This window comes from Bos javanicus, chromosome 18 (assembly GCF_032452875.1).
Source record: "Bos javanicus breed banteng chromosome 18, ARS-OSU_banteng_1.0, whole genome shotgun sequence".
Taxonomy (NCBI): Eukaryota; Metazoa; Chordata; class Mammalia; order Artiodactyla; family Bovidae; genus Bos; species Bos javanicus.
In genome coordinates this window covers 1,688,568-1,702,137 of record NC_083885.1, presented here as the reverse complement: position 1 = coordinate 1,702,137, position 13,570 = coordinate 1,688,568, and the positions used below count along the sequence as shown (strand labels likewise).

The following is a 13,570-nucleotide window of genomic DNA, read 5'->3' as shown; positions in this document are numbered from 1 at the left end:
GACAGGGAAACAGGGTGCCACTGATGCTGAGCGAACTCCAAAGGCCCGGGGGATGCAGACGGTGAGCGGGGGCCGGGTCGGGAGGGCGGGCCCACGCTGCGGGCTGCCCCGGCCACAGGGGCCGCCTGTCCCCAGGGAGGAGTGCACGAGGACAGCACAGCGGAATTTCCCAATTACGGCGTGAAAACAGAGCTCCTCTTGCACCACCGCGCCCCCTCCCGCCCCACAAGTAAAAACCAGTCCAGTTTCCAGTGGCTTCCTAGCCCGGGCTCCGGCCCCACCACCCCCCTCAGTGGCCAGTTTCCCACTCCACCCGCCCCCAACGTGGGGCTCTTCTGTGGAGCCCGGGGGTGGCGGTGAGGGGGAACAGGATTAGCAGGGGATGTATTAGGGACACTGGGCCTCGGCTGCACTGGATGAGCTGCCAGGCATGTCTGTGTCGAAGGAGGGCCAGAATGAACCAGAAGCTGTACCCAGTGGGGCTTCTCAGGGTCTGGGTCTCATGGAAGAAAGCCTCGTGACAGCTCCCCCCGCCAGACTTGGGCCCCTTCCCAATGCCTCATTTTGGGGGCTTCCCTTTCTCCTGGGACGGGGCTTGGGACTTCAGCCACCATGGACGGGGCTGGCTGGGGCTGCAGCCCTGAGTTCACAGCACAGTCACTGGCTGAAAAGAAAGCATTCTCCGGCTAGCCCTCTTTGCAAGGCAGCAGGGAGGAAGGGGGGTGGGGGAGGCACAGCTGATTAGGCCCAGGCCGCCGGAGGGCCGAGCTGGCCGGGGGTGAGCGTGCTCAGCCGCGCAGGCTCCGCACAGAAGCAAGCCTTGTCAGGATCACAGCTGTTGGGCTGCGCTGGAGTTCATGTCGCAGTTTATCAAAGAGGCTGCGTTTTCTCCCTCCTCTCCTCTTCTCTGGAATATAGTGGGACGGTTCGTGGGAAAACAAGCCCTGTGCTTGTTCCGTCTGCACTGGCTGGGGGGGTGGGACGGGCCAGAGGAAATGTACACACACACCCACTCGGGGCCGGGCCGCTGGTGGCGTCCTGGGAGCCAGCGCTCGGCACAGAAGGTTGGTTCTCTCACCCTCAGCCGGGCCCAGTCTCCCCTCCCCACAGACCACGGGGTTGGGGAGGAGGCCGAGGCTGCGTCCTGAGGCCAACAGCGGCACCCCCTAGCTGTCTGCGGGCGCCAAACGCACAGCATCTGCTGCACCTTGCTCTGCAGAACGACGGGGCAGGTGCAACGACAGTGTCTTACAGTCAGAGCAAACTGGGCTTGGAGACAGTCCACAAGCTAAAGACTGGAGGAACTGGGATTCGAACCCAAGGTCGTTTGACTTGAGAAGCCCCCTCTCCAACTGGCTCCCAAGTGCCTGTGGCATCTGCCTGACCGCCGTAGAGCCCTGGGGCGGGGGCTGGTGTGGGCAGGGCTGGCGCTCACACCACCTGTGCTCAGCATCCGCCCACCCTGAGTCCCTGCAGCATGAAGAAGGGCCTGGGCCTGGGGTGGGGCACAGCAAGCCCCGCTGAGATCCGGTTTTGGAATCCCTGGCCTCCCCAAACCCAACATACCTCTACACAGTTACGCCCACCCGATAACAAGGCCACACGGACACGGAGCAGATGTCTGACCCCTGCAGGGGCTCCGTTCCCAACCCCCATGGAGGGGCAGCCCGGGAAGGCCAGGCGGGTGGGGAACCTCTCCCCGGCCTGTGGAGGGTCCTGCCTCTTCCTCAAGGCCAAGACCCACAGCCAAATGTCTGTCCTCAAGAACTCCGGACGCCTCTGTCCTTCCGGTCGCCGTTCCTGGACCCTGAGCTAAACGCACCACTGCAGGAACAACGGCTAACCACTTATCTGCAAAAAGAGTCTCTTTCCTTTCTTTGCTCAATGTTGGGGGTTGAGGGAGCAACTTATAGTTGGCTGAACACGACAAAGAGCAGGTTAAGAAACATCCACTGTCTCTTATCAGACCTGTGGCTTCACCTCAGCCGTCTGCATGCATCACTAGTGTGCACTTCTTTAAAGCCACCAGCGGAAAGTAAGGAAATGAGTCGGGACACAGGTGGGCAGGCTGACCCTCCCAGGCGCGGGCCCCAGCGAAGCTCTGCCTCAACCCCGTCTGACCACGAGGAAGAGGGCACACGGCTTCAGGCCTCCTCCACGTGGGGGGCGGGGTACACTGGTCAGCCTCCCAGCTAGCACGGCCCCAAGGAAGCTGTGATTGGACATGACAAGGGCTGCTGCTATTTCGGGGGGCGGGCAGGATGGCAGGAGGGATAACATATGTGAGCGGCCCAATGACAGGGCCTTCCGTCCTGCCCCGGAGCTCTCCACCTGGGGCTGGGAGAGCACGCTGGCTAAGCGGGCTGGGAGTGAGCTGTGCCCTGGGGGCAGGTGCCGTGCACACGGAGGCCCCAGTGTGGTCCTCGAGGGACGTGAGCCCCAGAGCAGTGAGTAACTGCTGTGCTGGATGGACTCGGCCCCAGAAGGCTGAGGGGCGAGGATTCTCTGGGGAGCTGGGTGCTGGGAGGTCCTGGCGTGCAGGGTGGACAGGCCCCTCAGGGACCCGGCTTGACCTGCTCTCACAGACGGGACACAGGGCCAGCTACAAAGTCAGAGGAGTGCAGGGGTCTGCAGCCCAGCTCCAACCGAGTCAGGTGGGCACGTGGCCTCCTCTCATTCCCCTCCTGCAGCAATAAGGATTCCCAGCAGCCTGGGACGCCTGGGAGACCCCCCAGAGTAAGCAAAGCCTCGCCACCCTGAAGGCTCTGCACAGGACCACGGGGACGCAGGACCACCAGCTCCGCAAACCCTCGGTGATGGGACAGGGAACGCCCCTGCACATGCACACGCGCACCCACTCCGTGCTGTCTGGGGAGGTCGGCGACCCCCCAGCACCCTCTCCCCAGGCCCCGCTGGGGCATGCCAGGCTGATGGAGGCTGGAAAAACCCACTGCGGTGGGGCTCTCCAGAGAGGAAACTAGCTCAAACTCCTTTTTCAAAGGCCCCTCTCTCCACTGGTTTCCTGAAAGTCTTCCAGGCAAGGAGGACTCATCAAAAGAGCCAACACCTCTGCAATTTGGAATGCCGAATGAAGCTAGCTGTCAGTCATGTGGGGAGAGTCTGTCATTTTCCTGGTGGGGGGGGTCCCTTCAGTCCCCAACTCGATGAGAAAAAACAAACATGGAAACCTTCCGCTTTTGGCCAGTGAGGTTCAGAATCCACTTCTGCCCTCTGTAACCGTGACTGTCACCTGGGATCACTCTGTCCCCCAGGGGCCCTTGGCGCTGTATGGGGACACTTTTGACGGTCCCGACAGGGGCAGTGACGGTGCTCCTAGCCCCTAGGGGGTCAGGGCGGGGGGTGCTGCTCAATACCCCAGAGGGCGCAGAACACCCCCGCCACTGAGAGTTAACCAGCCCCAGATGCCAGCGTGCTGAAGCGGACAAGCCCTGCCCTCCTCAAGCTCAGGAAAGCAGGGGGTGGCGACACCTGCCACCACCAGGAAGCCCTGCGTGGTCCTTCCCAATGGGCAGGGACTGTGCCGTCCTGTTCTTTGCCCTTCCGTCTCCTCCTGAGAATCAATCCTTTGACCACCCCCAGGGTGGCCACTCTCCCCGTGGGGCTCCCCCGTTTCCTTGCTTGCCACTCCCCGCAGCACTCAGCAGGCTCCTCCCTGCCTCCTGCCCCTCAAGGCTTCCTGTGTCCCCCTCTCTCCTCGGCTTCTTTCTGCCTCTCAGGCCCCTCTTCTCAGCCTCCTCTCCCGGCTTCTCCCTCTTTCTGCAACCATCACACACTGGAAGAGCAGAGAGCCCATGGCTGCCTCGACCCCTTGCACGATGTGAGGATGAAACTCGAGGCTGTGGGAGAAGGGACGCTCCCGGAACTGACCTGATGATGAAGGCGCCTCTGACCTCCAGGAGCTTCCGCTCACTGCTGAACCTCTTGAGAAGGTTGATCATGAACTTGTAAAAGTAGGAGTTCATGGTCGGGGTGGAAGGAGAACACTCCAAGCCTTTGGTACCTACAGAGGAAGGGACAGAATGGGGTTTATTCTGCATGCCCACAGAAAGGAAACAGTTATCGATGCCAAAAAGGTGGGGAGAGTCCCTGTGCAACCAGATGAGGGAACACCATCCATCAAGGGCCACGCTGGCAGCAAAAAAGCAAGGACCAAACACGTGTGCTCAAGCTGATACAACCCTGCTCGCTATAAACGCACCCATTCCCCTGGCCACCCCTCCAGCGGACACTCCATCATTTAGTGAAGACTCCTTACTTGAGACTAGGCGCTAGGTGCCAGGTGCTTCTGAAAAAACAGAACACATTTTTAACTCATCCCAATACATAAAATACGCCTGGGCTTTGGTGGGTTAAGAACAGATGGCAAGTCATAGAGAAGAAAGAGGGAAGCAGGCACAGCCCCAGTGGTCGATAAAGCCGACAGACCCCCAGAGGCAGAGGCCACACTCCTTTCCCACTGCTGCTCAAGAAGTAACAGACGGCACATGCTGGCAAAACGTGACCAGGCGTTTTCACCTGCACCCGATGTTCTGAAATCAGACACTCTTCATCTTCAGGCAAAGATGCTCTATCAGAGTAGCACCCTGAAGACCTCGAGGTGGCTTTACAACCAGAAGCACACTCCAGGCCTCCCCCTTATGTGCTTGGGTGCTCAGTCGTGTCCGACTCTGTGTGACCCCACGGACTGTAGCCCGCCGGGCTCCTCTGTCCATGGGATTCTCCAGGCAAGAGTACTGGAGTGGGTTGCCATTTCCTCCTCCACTCCCTTACGCACCCCAGCTGAAAACACACAGAAGGCCAGAAACAGCACCCCCTGCCCCACCCCCCGTCCCCGGCCCTGTGGAAGGCATCCAGCGCAGAGGGGACTAGGGTGGGGCCGACGTGCTGCGGCCAACCCCAACATTGTGCATTCACACACCCCTGGGGTCGCCCTGCCCTTGCTTTCTAGCACGTGCTGAGCTCAGCCCAAGAGCAGTGGTGGTGATGGCAGGACTCCTCAAGTCCACCTGCCTGACGCACGAATAGGGCATCTGATTTTTTCTGGTAACGATTTAATCGCGATGCAACTCATATACTATCAAAGTCACCCTTTCAAAGGGTGCCGTTCAGTGAAACAGGCAGGGAGTGGGGTCTCTGGGAATCAAGTTTGGCTGTGCGAGGGGATATCAGCTCCCAGAAGCGTCAACCCAAAGTACGACTGTGTGGAACCGTCGCCCAGAGCGTAAGCAAGCCTTACAGAGGAGCCCTGGCAGGCCGACTTCAGCAGGTGCAGGGGCCAGGAGGCAGCAGTGAAACCTTCTCCTAGGAGGTCTATCGTTTTGCTGAACTCAGACTTCCTTAAATCCTCGCAAGGTCCTTACAGGGAAGTGGCTGGGAACTGGAAAAGGTGCTTCCTGATTTTTTTTTCCCCTGGCTGTGAACTCGTCTGTGAGGATGCCTCACCAGGAGCCACACCTTCAAACTACTGTCCTCTCTCTGGAACCTCCTGGACAGCTCCTGTGAATCGTGCCTGGGGTGAGCCCTTCGTGAGAAGCCAGTTTAAGGACAGGCCTCACGGCACTTCTTGTCTGCAGTGTGTTGTTCTGGGTCCCTTTCCAGAAGAGCCTGGCCCAGGGCCGTCCTGAGTGTCTCTGGAATGGCAAATAGTCTGCTCTCTGCCCCCGAGGGGCTGTTTGCAGAATCGAGTGTCACATTCTTACAGATCGAGTTACTCCAGGCCCAGCTGGGGCTGACTCTGAAGAGATGGCTGTGGATACAGTTGTGAGGAGCCCCATGTCCCTGTCCCCACACTTGAGGACATGAATTCTGCTGCCCCCATGGAGGCCTGGCTGGAGGGCATAGGCTACCCCTACCCGTGGAGGTACTTGTGGCCTGGGGTCCAGCTCCTTGCAGCCTTCTGGGTGCTGGGTGACCATGGGTCCTTATGTCCCTGTCCCCTCCTACCTTCTGGAGGTGTGTCCCTGTCCCATCCATTAGCAGGCTTAGATTCCATAGTATTCCAAAGGACAAAGGGATCAAAACAGCGACTGACCATGAAGAAATCCTCGCCACCCGGGGCCACAGTCTCCAGGTCCTGGGGACTGGGTGACTTGAGCAGGCGCTGGGGAGAGGTGCTGGGTGGCTCGGTTCTTACAGAGGCAGTGGGTGTTTCTTGGCTGCACCGTGTGGCATGTGGGATCTTCAATCCCCAACCTCTGTCCCCTATATTGGATGGTAGATTCTTAACCACCAGACCACGAGGGAAGTCCCAAACATGGTGTTTAAAGATTGGCTTGGGAGTCCACCACACCTGAGATCAGATCTTCACTCAACCCCCGACTAGCTGAGCAACTTTGGACAGATCTCTTAACCCCTCTAAGCCTCAGTTTTCTCATCTGTAAGATGGGGGCCATGAGAGCCCACAATAAATGAGACAGAGGATGTAATGTACCAGGCCTGGGGCTTCCTACATAGTCTGTACTCAAACAAGAGGGGGTGTTATCACCAGCAAACCTGCCCTAACCAGGAGCACTGCCTGAGGTGAATGGGTCCCATCTCCTGAACCACGGCCGCCTCTGGGGACCACGGTCAACTCTGGAGTTCCAGGCCCACCATGTGGCCCCTGGAGCTGAGGAGGCCCTTAGGAGGGAGGGGTGGGGCAGAGTCACATGTGGGAGATGCCGTGTCGAGAGGGTCCTGTTCTCACAGCGCAGTGGTTACCGTGGAAGCTTCTGCCACTTACTTCAAAGAGCAGGAGGCTGGGTGCAACCTAAGTGGGCACTGGGTGCCTTCCGAGGCTGCCGGGAGAGACCGTGGAGCTGCCCGAGGCCCCTGGCCCTTCTGGCTCCACATGCCAGAGCAGACTCCAGTCAAGGCCGCTGCCCCAGGAGAGAAGGCCCTGCAAGAGCCGGCAGGGAACCTTGGGGAGCGCTGGGGAGGGCAACATAGGCTGGGCTGGCTGGGCAAGGGCGGCCGCCTCTCCTGACCACCAAGGATGGGGTGGGGGCCACCTCGCTCCCTCCCAGCCTCCTTTCTCCCTGGCCCACCAGCCACTGCTCTGACTGACCAGCCGGCTGGAGGTGGAACTGGAGACAGGGTTCTGGGCAGCGCTGCAGGCCTGGGAGGGGAAAAGGGGTGGAGAGAGAAGGAAGTCTCCAGGAGTGCTCCCACGGGGAGTGCCAGGCCTCTCTCAGCTGAACTCATCTCTGCCTGACCGCAGCCTGCTCCTCCCCATGGGGCGCCCACCTCTCGCTTGTCTGCACGCGCAACTGGATTGGCCTCTTTTCTCACCAGCTGAGAAGAGCCTGGGGCGAGGGGCTACAGCCCCCACGACGGGGCGGTCAGGGCCCGCCCCCCAACACGTGCTTGAGGGTCTGCAGGGAGAACAGGCTGGGAGGCCTGTACCAGGAGGGATGGCGGGTGCTGGTCGGAGGTGAGGGGAGGGCTGGGAGCAGCCTGGTGTCAGGAGGAGGCACCCTTCGGGGCAAGGAGAGCAGGACTCCTCCTGCCTCCTGCTGAGGACCGCTGGCCTGGCCTCTGTTGCAGAGATGCGGGCTCGCGCAGGAGGCTCACGTGAGCACCGCTGGCCCAGGGCAGGCAGATGCCGCCAGGAGCACCGGGTGTGCAGGGTCTGGCTGGGGGCGGGCAGCCAGCGAGCCGGCGCTGCAGATGTTCCTAAGTGAAACCTGATGTGGCGACAGGAGACTCTGCAGAACGCTGACAAACAGCCTCCCTGGGATGTTTTGGATCGAGCTCTGTGGCTGTGACGTGCGCGCGCCTCACATGTCAGGATAAAAATAGCTCTGGCCTCAATACACCACGCTACAGTTCAACAAAACCAGATGCGAGAGCGTCACTGCCCCGCCTGGGGGAGGCGGGGAAGGGCCCACGGATGCCCAGGGCAGGTCCAGCCGCCGCCTGGGGGCGGGGGCCTGCGGGGCAACACCTCTGGGCTGGTCCTGGCGGGAGCCTCACAGGCTCCAGGAGCTCACGGCCCAGCCCGCAATGGATGTGCCCTGAGGGCGGGGCTGGGATGGGGAGGCTGGTGAGGATCGAGAGCCTGCACTCAGAGGAAAGGGGCTGGGACGGGGGTCTCAGGGGGTGGGGAGCCCCCATGTCAGAGGGCCCAGCCCCTTCTGCAGTGCGAACCGATCTAACATGCAGTCGCTTTAGTCTCTGTGCAAAGGCCAGTGAGCCCTCTGCCCCGGGCAGTCCCCCAACTGCAGGAGGCTGTCCAGCTGCCTGCTTCAGAGCAAGAGAGAAGAGAAGGGGCACAGCAGGGCCTGGGAGCACCCCCGGCTGGTGGGGGGAGGGGGGCCGCAGGAAGGTGAAGGAAGTAGGCTCCTGGGCCAGCACTCTCCTCAAGAGACAGGCTGACCCATGGGGAGGGTCCAGTGAACTGACATGGAGAAAGTGCCGAAAACACAGCCCAGACCCAAACAAGAGCTCAGCACATCAGAGTCACCGCTGTCTTTGGGAGCTGCCAGGGATGGCTTTCTGGGTTTCCTTTACAGTTTATCTCAGCATTTGGTCATACCAGGCTGGGCCATAAGCAATGAAACTGAATCAGAACACTCATCTTCGCCTACGTGTTTGGAGCTGGGAGCAGACAGCCTTGCGCGATGACTTGAGCAATTTCATCCCAAGAATGGGCCGGAAAGGAAGGTCAGGAAGGCTGGGTTTGGGGGCAAACATCCATCCCAGGGGACTTGGTCGCAGGTCACCACATGGCTGTGTGGGGCCCAGCTTCCTCCCCTCCCGCAGCAGGGCCTCGACCCGGAGCCCTCCTCCCTGCAGGCCTTTTCCTAGGAATCTGGCAGGGCTCCAGCCGTGTGGACCAAGCAGAGGAGGCACAAACACTGCCAAGTCACAGGGGGACCCAACTGCGCTTTCATGTCATTTCACGGAAGCCCAACTTAGGGAGACGGAGCCCTCCACCAGCTTCCCTCAGGGCCACCCACCCGGGAAGCTCATGGTCTTCCTGAATGCCCCAGCGGCGGCCCCCTCCCCAGCCCAAGGCTCTGCTGAGGCCAGGAGTGAAAAGGGTTGGGCAGAAGGGAGACCACCCCCTCCACCCACACCGCTCTGCACCACAGGCAGGGCTGTCCCCGCCAGGCCAGGCGAGAGCACCGTCCCTGGTGGGCAACGTGGCCTGCAGCCCCGGGCACCACTGTGCTGACGCCGAGGCCAGCACAGCAGCTGTCCAAGCAGGTGACGGCCCACCGACACACTTGGTCTGCACAGTCTGAGTTTACAGGCCCGACGTGCAGGCTCGGTGCCACTGGTCTCATCTTTGCTAGGCTCCCTGCCGCCTTAGTTTCCCGAATTCCCTTGGTAGGGGTGGCAGGGCGGGTGATCTGTCTTACAGAGACGCAGCCCTGCACCTGCAGGTTCTCAGAGCCGTGCCCTGGTGGGCCAGGGGAAGGCAGGTCCAAACCGGAAGACGGTCCACCTCGCAGCCTGTGTGTGACCAGCCGGAAGCGGACAGAAGAACCCCCCACGTGCAGAGACGCCGTGGGAGAAAGGACGGAATGCGTGTGTGTCTGCGGGTGCCCTCTGACCTGTGTCCTACGCCAGCATCCTCAGCGCCCACCTCCTGCCCTCCCCAAGGCGGCCAAGGTGGATGGCAACAGGGCATAGCCCTACTTCTGGTTACTGCCGTGAGCTTGACCTCTGAGAACCACAGCCTGCCTGACAGGCCTGCTGCCAGCCATGGACCATGTGCTGGGTGGATGCCCCCCACTGACAGGGCACGCTCGGCGCACGGTGCCGTGAAACCCCCACAGCGGGGAGTCTCATTGGCTGCGGGCACTTCCGTGGTGCTCTTTCCAGGATGGAATTTCTTCTCGTCTGGCACACTTAGCTGTTTTCTATGAATTCAGGGCGAGGCCCTGGCTGATGTGAGCCAGTCTGACAGCCTTGGGAGCTGGGGCAAGTCTTCATCACCTCGGCCTCCCTGGCGGCCCAGGCGTCTTGACAGGGCCAGAAGCTGGGGTGCAGAGCTCTTTGCCACCCAAGCCCCTCCAGCTCCCACTCCGAGCAGTGGAGGGCATGCTCCCGGAGTTCCCCAGGCCAGGCCCTGCAGCCTGGGGCTCCCACCCTGCCCCTCCAGGGCGGGCTGTGCACAGCTGCTTTTCGGCCCATGCCTCTACCAGCCAGGAAGTGCTTGTCATCTGTCTCCATGCCCTTCTCTGTCCCTAGGAGGAGCAGATCAGACAGCCCTGGAGAGGGTGCGCGCCCCCTGCCCGGGGCTGTCACCACAGCCTCTCCCCGAGGACGTGCGGTCTCAGTTTCCTGAGCAGGAGTTCTGGGGGCCACCCCCACCCTCAGGAAACCTCCTCTCAGCTGCTGGCCCCGCTGCCTCTCAGTGAGCCCCCCACCCAGCCTCTAGCAGCCCTGCCACCTGTCCGGAGACTGCAGGTTGGCGCCCAAGTGCTGATCTGGGGACCTAGCATGGAGAACAGAGGGGAGCACTCGCGTCCACAGGGGTCGCGCGGTCAGGATGTCCACAGGAAGCAATGCGTGGGCCCGGAAACCGCTGCATCCTGCGGAACCAGGGAAGGACGCTGGGCTGCTGCGAGAGCCCCTGACTCCTTCCTGCCTTCAGTCAGAAGCAGCTGGAAACAAGAGCAGCTGCAGGCGGAGCGTGCAGTGGTGACAGCCTGGGCCCTATGGGACACCCCTTGGCCGGGGCTTGACTTCAGGTGTCACTAGGGAGATGTCTTCCCTGGTGGCTCAGCTGGTAAAGAATCTGTCTGCAATGCGGGAGACCCGGGTTTGATCCCTGGGTTGGGAAGATCCCCTGGAGATGGGAAAGGCTACCCACTCCAGTATTCTAGCCTGGAGAATTCCATGGACTGTATAGTCAGTCCATGGGGTCACAAAGAGTGGGACACGACTGAGTGATTTTCATTCACTTTTTGATGCACAGGTCTTCTGGGATTGGCTGGCAGCCCTGGCCCCCACTTCCACTGAGCAGGTGCCCTCAGGGCCAAGTACTGGGACACCTCTGGGGACGGTGTGGTGGGGCTGTGGTGGAGAAGGCACCACTGAAAAGGCCCCAGATGTATCTGACTCTTGGCTTTTCCATCAGAGGAGGTCTAAGACCTCGTATCTGGATGTCAAGAGCCGCTCAGGGGACAGAGACACCTCAGGCAAACATCCAAGATTTGCTGGGTACGCTCCTTTCAAGCTGCCTCCGTGGGCATTTTCCGGGATTGTGTCACTGGAAGGCAGTGGCATCTGCTTGCGAGGGAGGACCCGGAGTCACGCTGGCCCCAGGAGAAGAGCCACCTCGGCTGGAGGGACCCCGAGGTGGGGGCTCCAGGGGCGCCACGGCCAGCTTCACGTGCGAGGACTGCCCGGGAACACCCTGTCTGAGTTACCCACTCTCTGGCCTGGGCCGCCTGCCCTGTTACTTTCAGCTTCTCGACGACGTCTTCCACCCATGAGACCCAAGCTCTGCGCTCCCTGACTTCTGACCAGTGACGGCGCCCCAGGGGAAGAGACCATCACTGACTCGGATGGTTTCACATTCAGCCAGTGGCTCAAAGGGCCGAGAGTGGCAGGGAGATGAGGGAAAGGGCTGTGAGGGTCTCCTGCAAGGGTGGGGGCTGCTGCAGTGGGAGGCGGGAGGGTCAGGCTGCCTGCCGCCTGCAGAGCGGCACATCACTGGCCCTCACCCCCGGGAGCTCCCGGGCTCAGGAGGGTGGCCCACGTGCAGCCAGTCCTGGACAAGACTGAGCAGCGCCGCGCCCAGGGTTCCCGAGGCCACAACCATCCGGGAAGGGAAGACTCACCGGGTGTGTTCAGCAGGCCGGCTCTGCCGGGGGTGGGCGCCTGGAGCTCCGAGTGGCTGACCCGGAGGTCAGGGCCATCGAGGGGGCCTGGGTCATCCGTCTGGCCTGCAGGGGAAGAAGCAATTTCTGCCAGCACCTCCAGATCCTTTAGGATAACCTGGGGAGAGAAAAAGAGAATGATGGACAAGGACCCCCACCCTGCACCATGACTGTGGACGGAGAGCTGCCTCCAGGGGCACCAGGCCGCTGAGGGCCGCCTGGATTACGGCTCTGAGTGCTCACAGACTGCTGCAAAGGATATGGACTCAGGAGAACAGAGGCAGACGGCAGGAAGAGGGGGAGAGAAGGCGGGGTCAACTCTTCCAATGCTCACTGCTCTCTGGTCCCGGGCCCAGCCTGTGCAGTGGGGGCCCTGGGCTGGCCAGGCCTCGATGTCAACCAGCACTCAGCCAGATGCTGACCCTACCAGGGCAACAATGACCCACACCAGGTCCAGTGGGTTATTTCCCTATCCGGAAATATGCTTGGGGAGCCAGCACGCCTGAGAGGCCTGGCCTGTGAGACATCCGCACCCTGAGTGGCCCTGTGAAGGAGGGGGAGGCCAGAGGAGGCAACTGTCCCAGTTCTGAGCCGGAGGGGAGCCCTTGCCTGTCCTTGGTCTTGCCTACAGGCGCCTCCTCAAGGAGCCTGAGGCTCCACTTCAGAACTAGCTCTCGTCCATGAGCGGAGCTCAGTGCTCACAGTCCTGGCTTCACTCTCGACCCTGACATCAGTCGCCTGACTCTGGAACAGTGAACTCACCATACCCGCATCCCCTAGCTTCTGCTGAGTGGCGCCTGCTGGGGGCCAGGCCCGCGCTGGCGGGAGGAGAGGCAAGGCCACAGGGCCCTGGGCGTTGTCCCCATGACCCAGGGGAGACAGGCGGCCCACAAGCTCTGCGACAGCACTGCCTACGCCCCCGGGACCAGCAGCATGGCCTGAGGGGGGCTGCCGGGCCTCGGAAGTGCTGAGCCCAGGTCTGCCAGGGAACCAGGGGTTCAGGGAGGCACACAGAGCATTCTCTTAACCAGCAGAAGTTTTTCACGGATGCGGGACCAGACCCAGAGGCACATTCCTGGAACCCAAGCTGCAGCCCAGCCCCGGAGTGGGGTGTGTGGTGGGGGCGGACACCAGGCAGGGCAGGTCGTCAAGGGCTGTCGCCCGGACACAGGGGCGGTCTGAGCGCGGCTTTGCAGTGGGCTGGGGGGCTCAGGCTCCTCCTGTGTGCCGTGGGGACTCGCCCTCGCCAGGGCGCTGTGCCGATCTCAGGAGTTGCTTCCTGCACAACTTCTACGCGGGGATCCTGGGGCCAAACCTGCTGGCGGCCCTGCATGGGGACAGGGCAGGGACAGCGGCACACATTCAGGCCTCCAGCCTCACCTCTGCATCAGGAGCATCTGCGTCACTCGTCTCCGCACGCCTCTTCCCCCCGCAGGGCCACACGGCCAGCAGAGCTGTGCTTCATATCCCGCATTGTCTCGTTTTATAAAGTTTCACGTCAACCCGCAAATTAATGCAAACCACACACTTCTACTGTACAATTACAGCCTGAAATGTTGTCTACAGGTTCCTTTAGTAATCCTGGCCACCCCTCTCGTGCCTACAAATCAGAAGATTTGTCTCTGGTCCCCTGGAGGCTGAAGCCAACAAACAGGTCAGCTTGGAGCAAAACCATGTACTTGTGTACACACACACTGTGGAAGCTCCCTAAGTGGGAGCTGGAGAACAGCAAC

At 61.3% G+C, this 13,570-nt stretch overlaps 1 protein-coding gene across 1 annotated transcript in view; it reads right to left on the bottom strand.

The window, feature by feature from the left end:
• VAC14 (VAC14 component of PIKFYVE complex) overlaps positions 1 to 13,570 on the bottom strand; it is a 76,498-nt gene that overhangs the window by 29,719 nt on the left and 33,209 nt on the right. Inside the window, exons 13-14 of the mRNA XM_061386681.1 lie at positions 11,799 to 11,955; positions 3,889 to 4,021 (exon numbers count right to left, since the gene is read on the bottom strand). Of these exons, the coding sequence (XP_061242665.1) occupies positions 3,889 to 4,021; positions 11,799 to 11,955 (290 nt within the window). The remainder of the gene's footprint in view (positions 1 to 3,888; positions 4,022 to 11,798; positions 11,956 to 13,570) is intronic.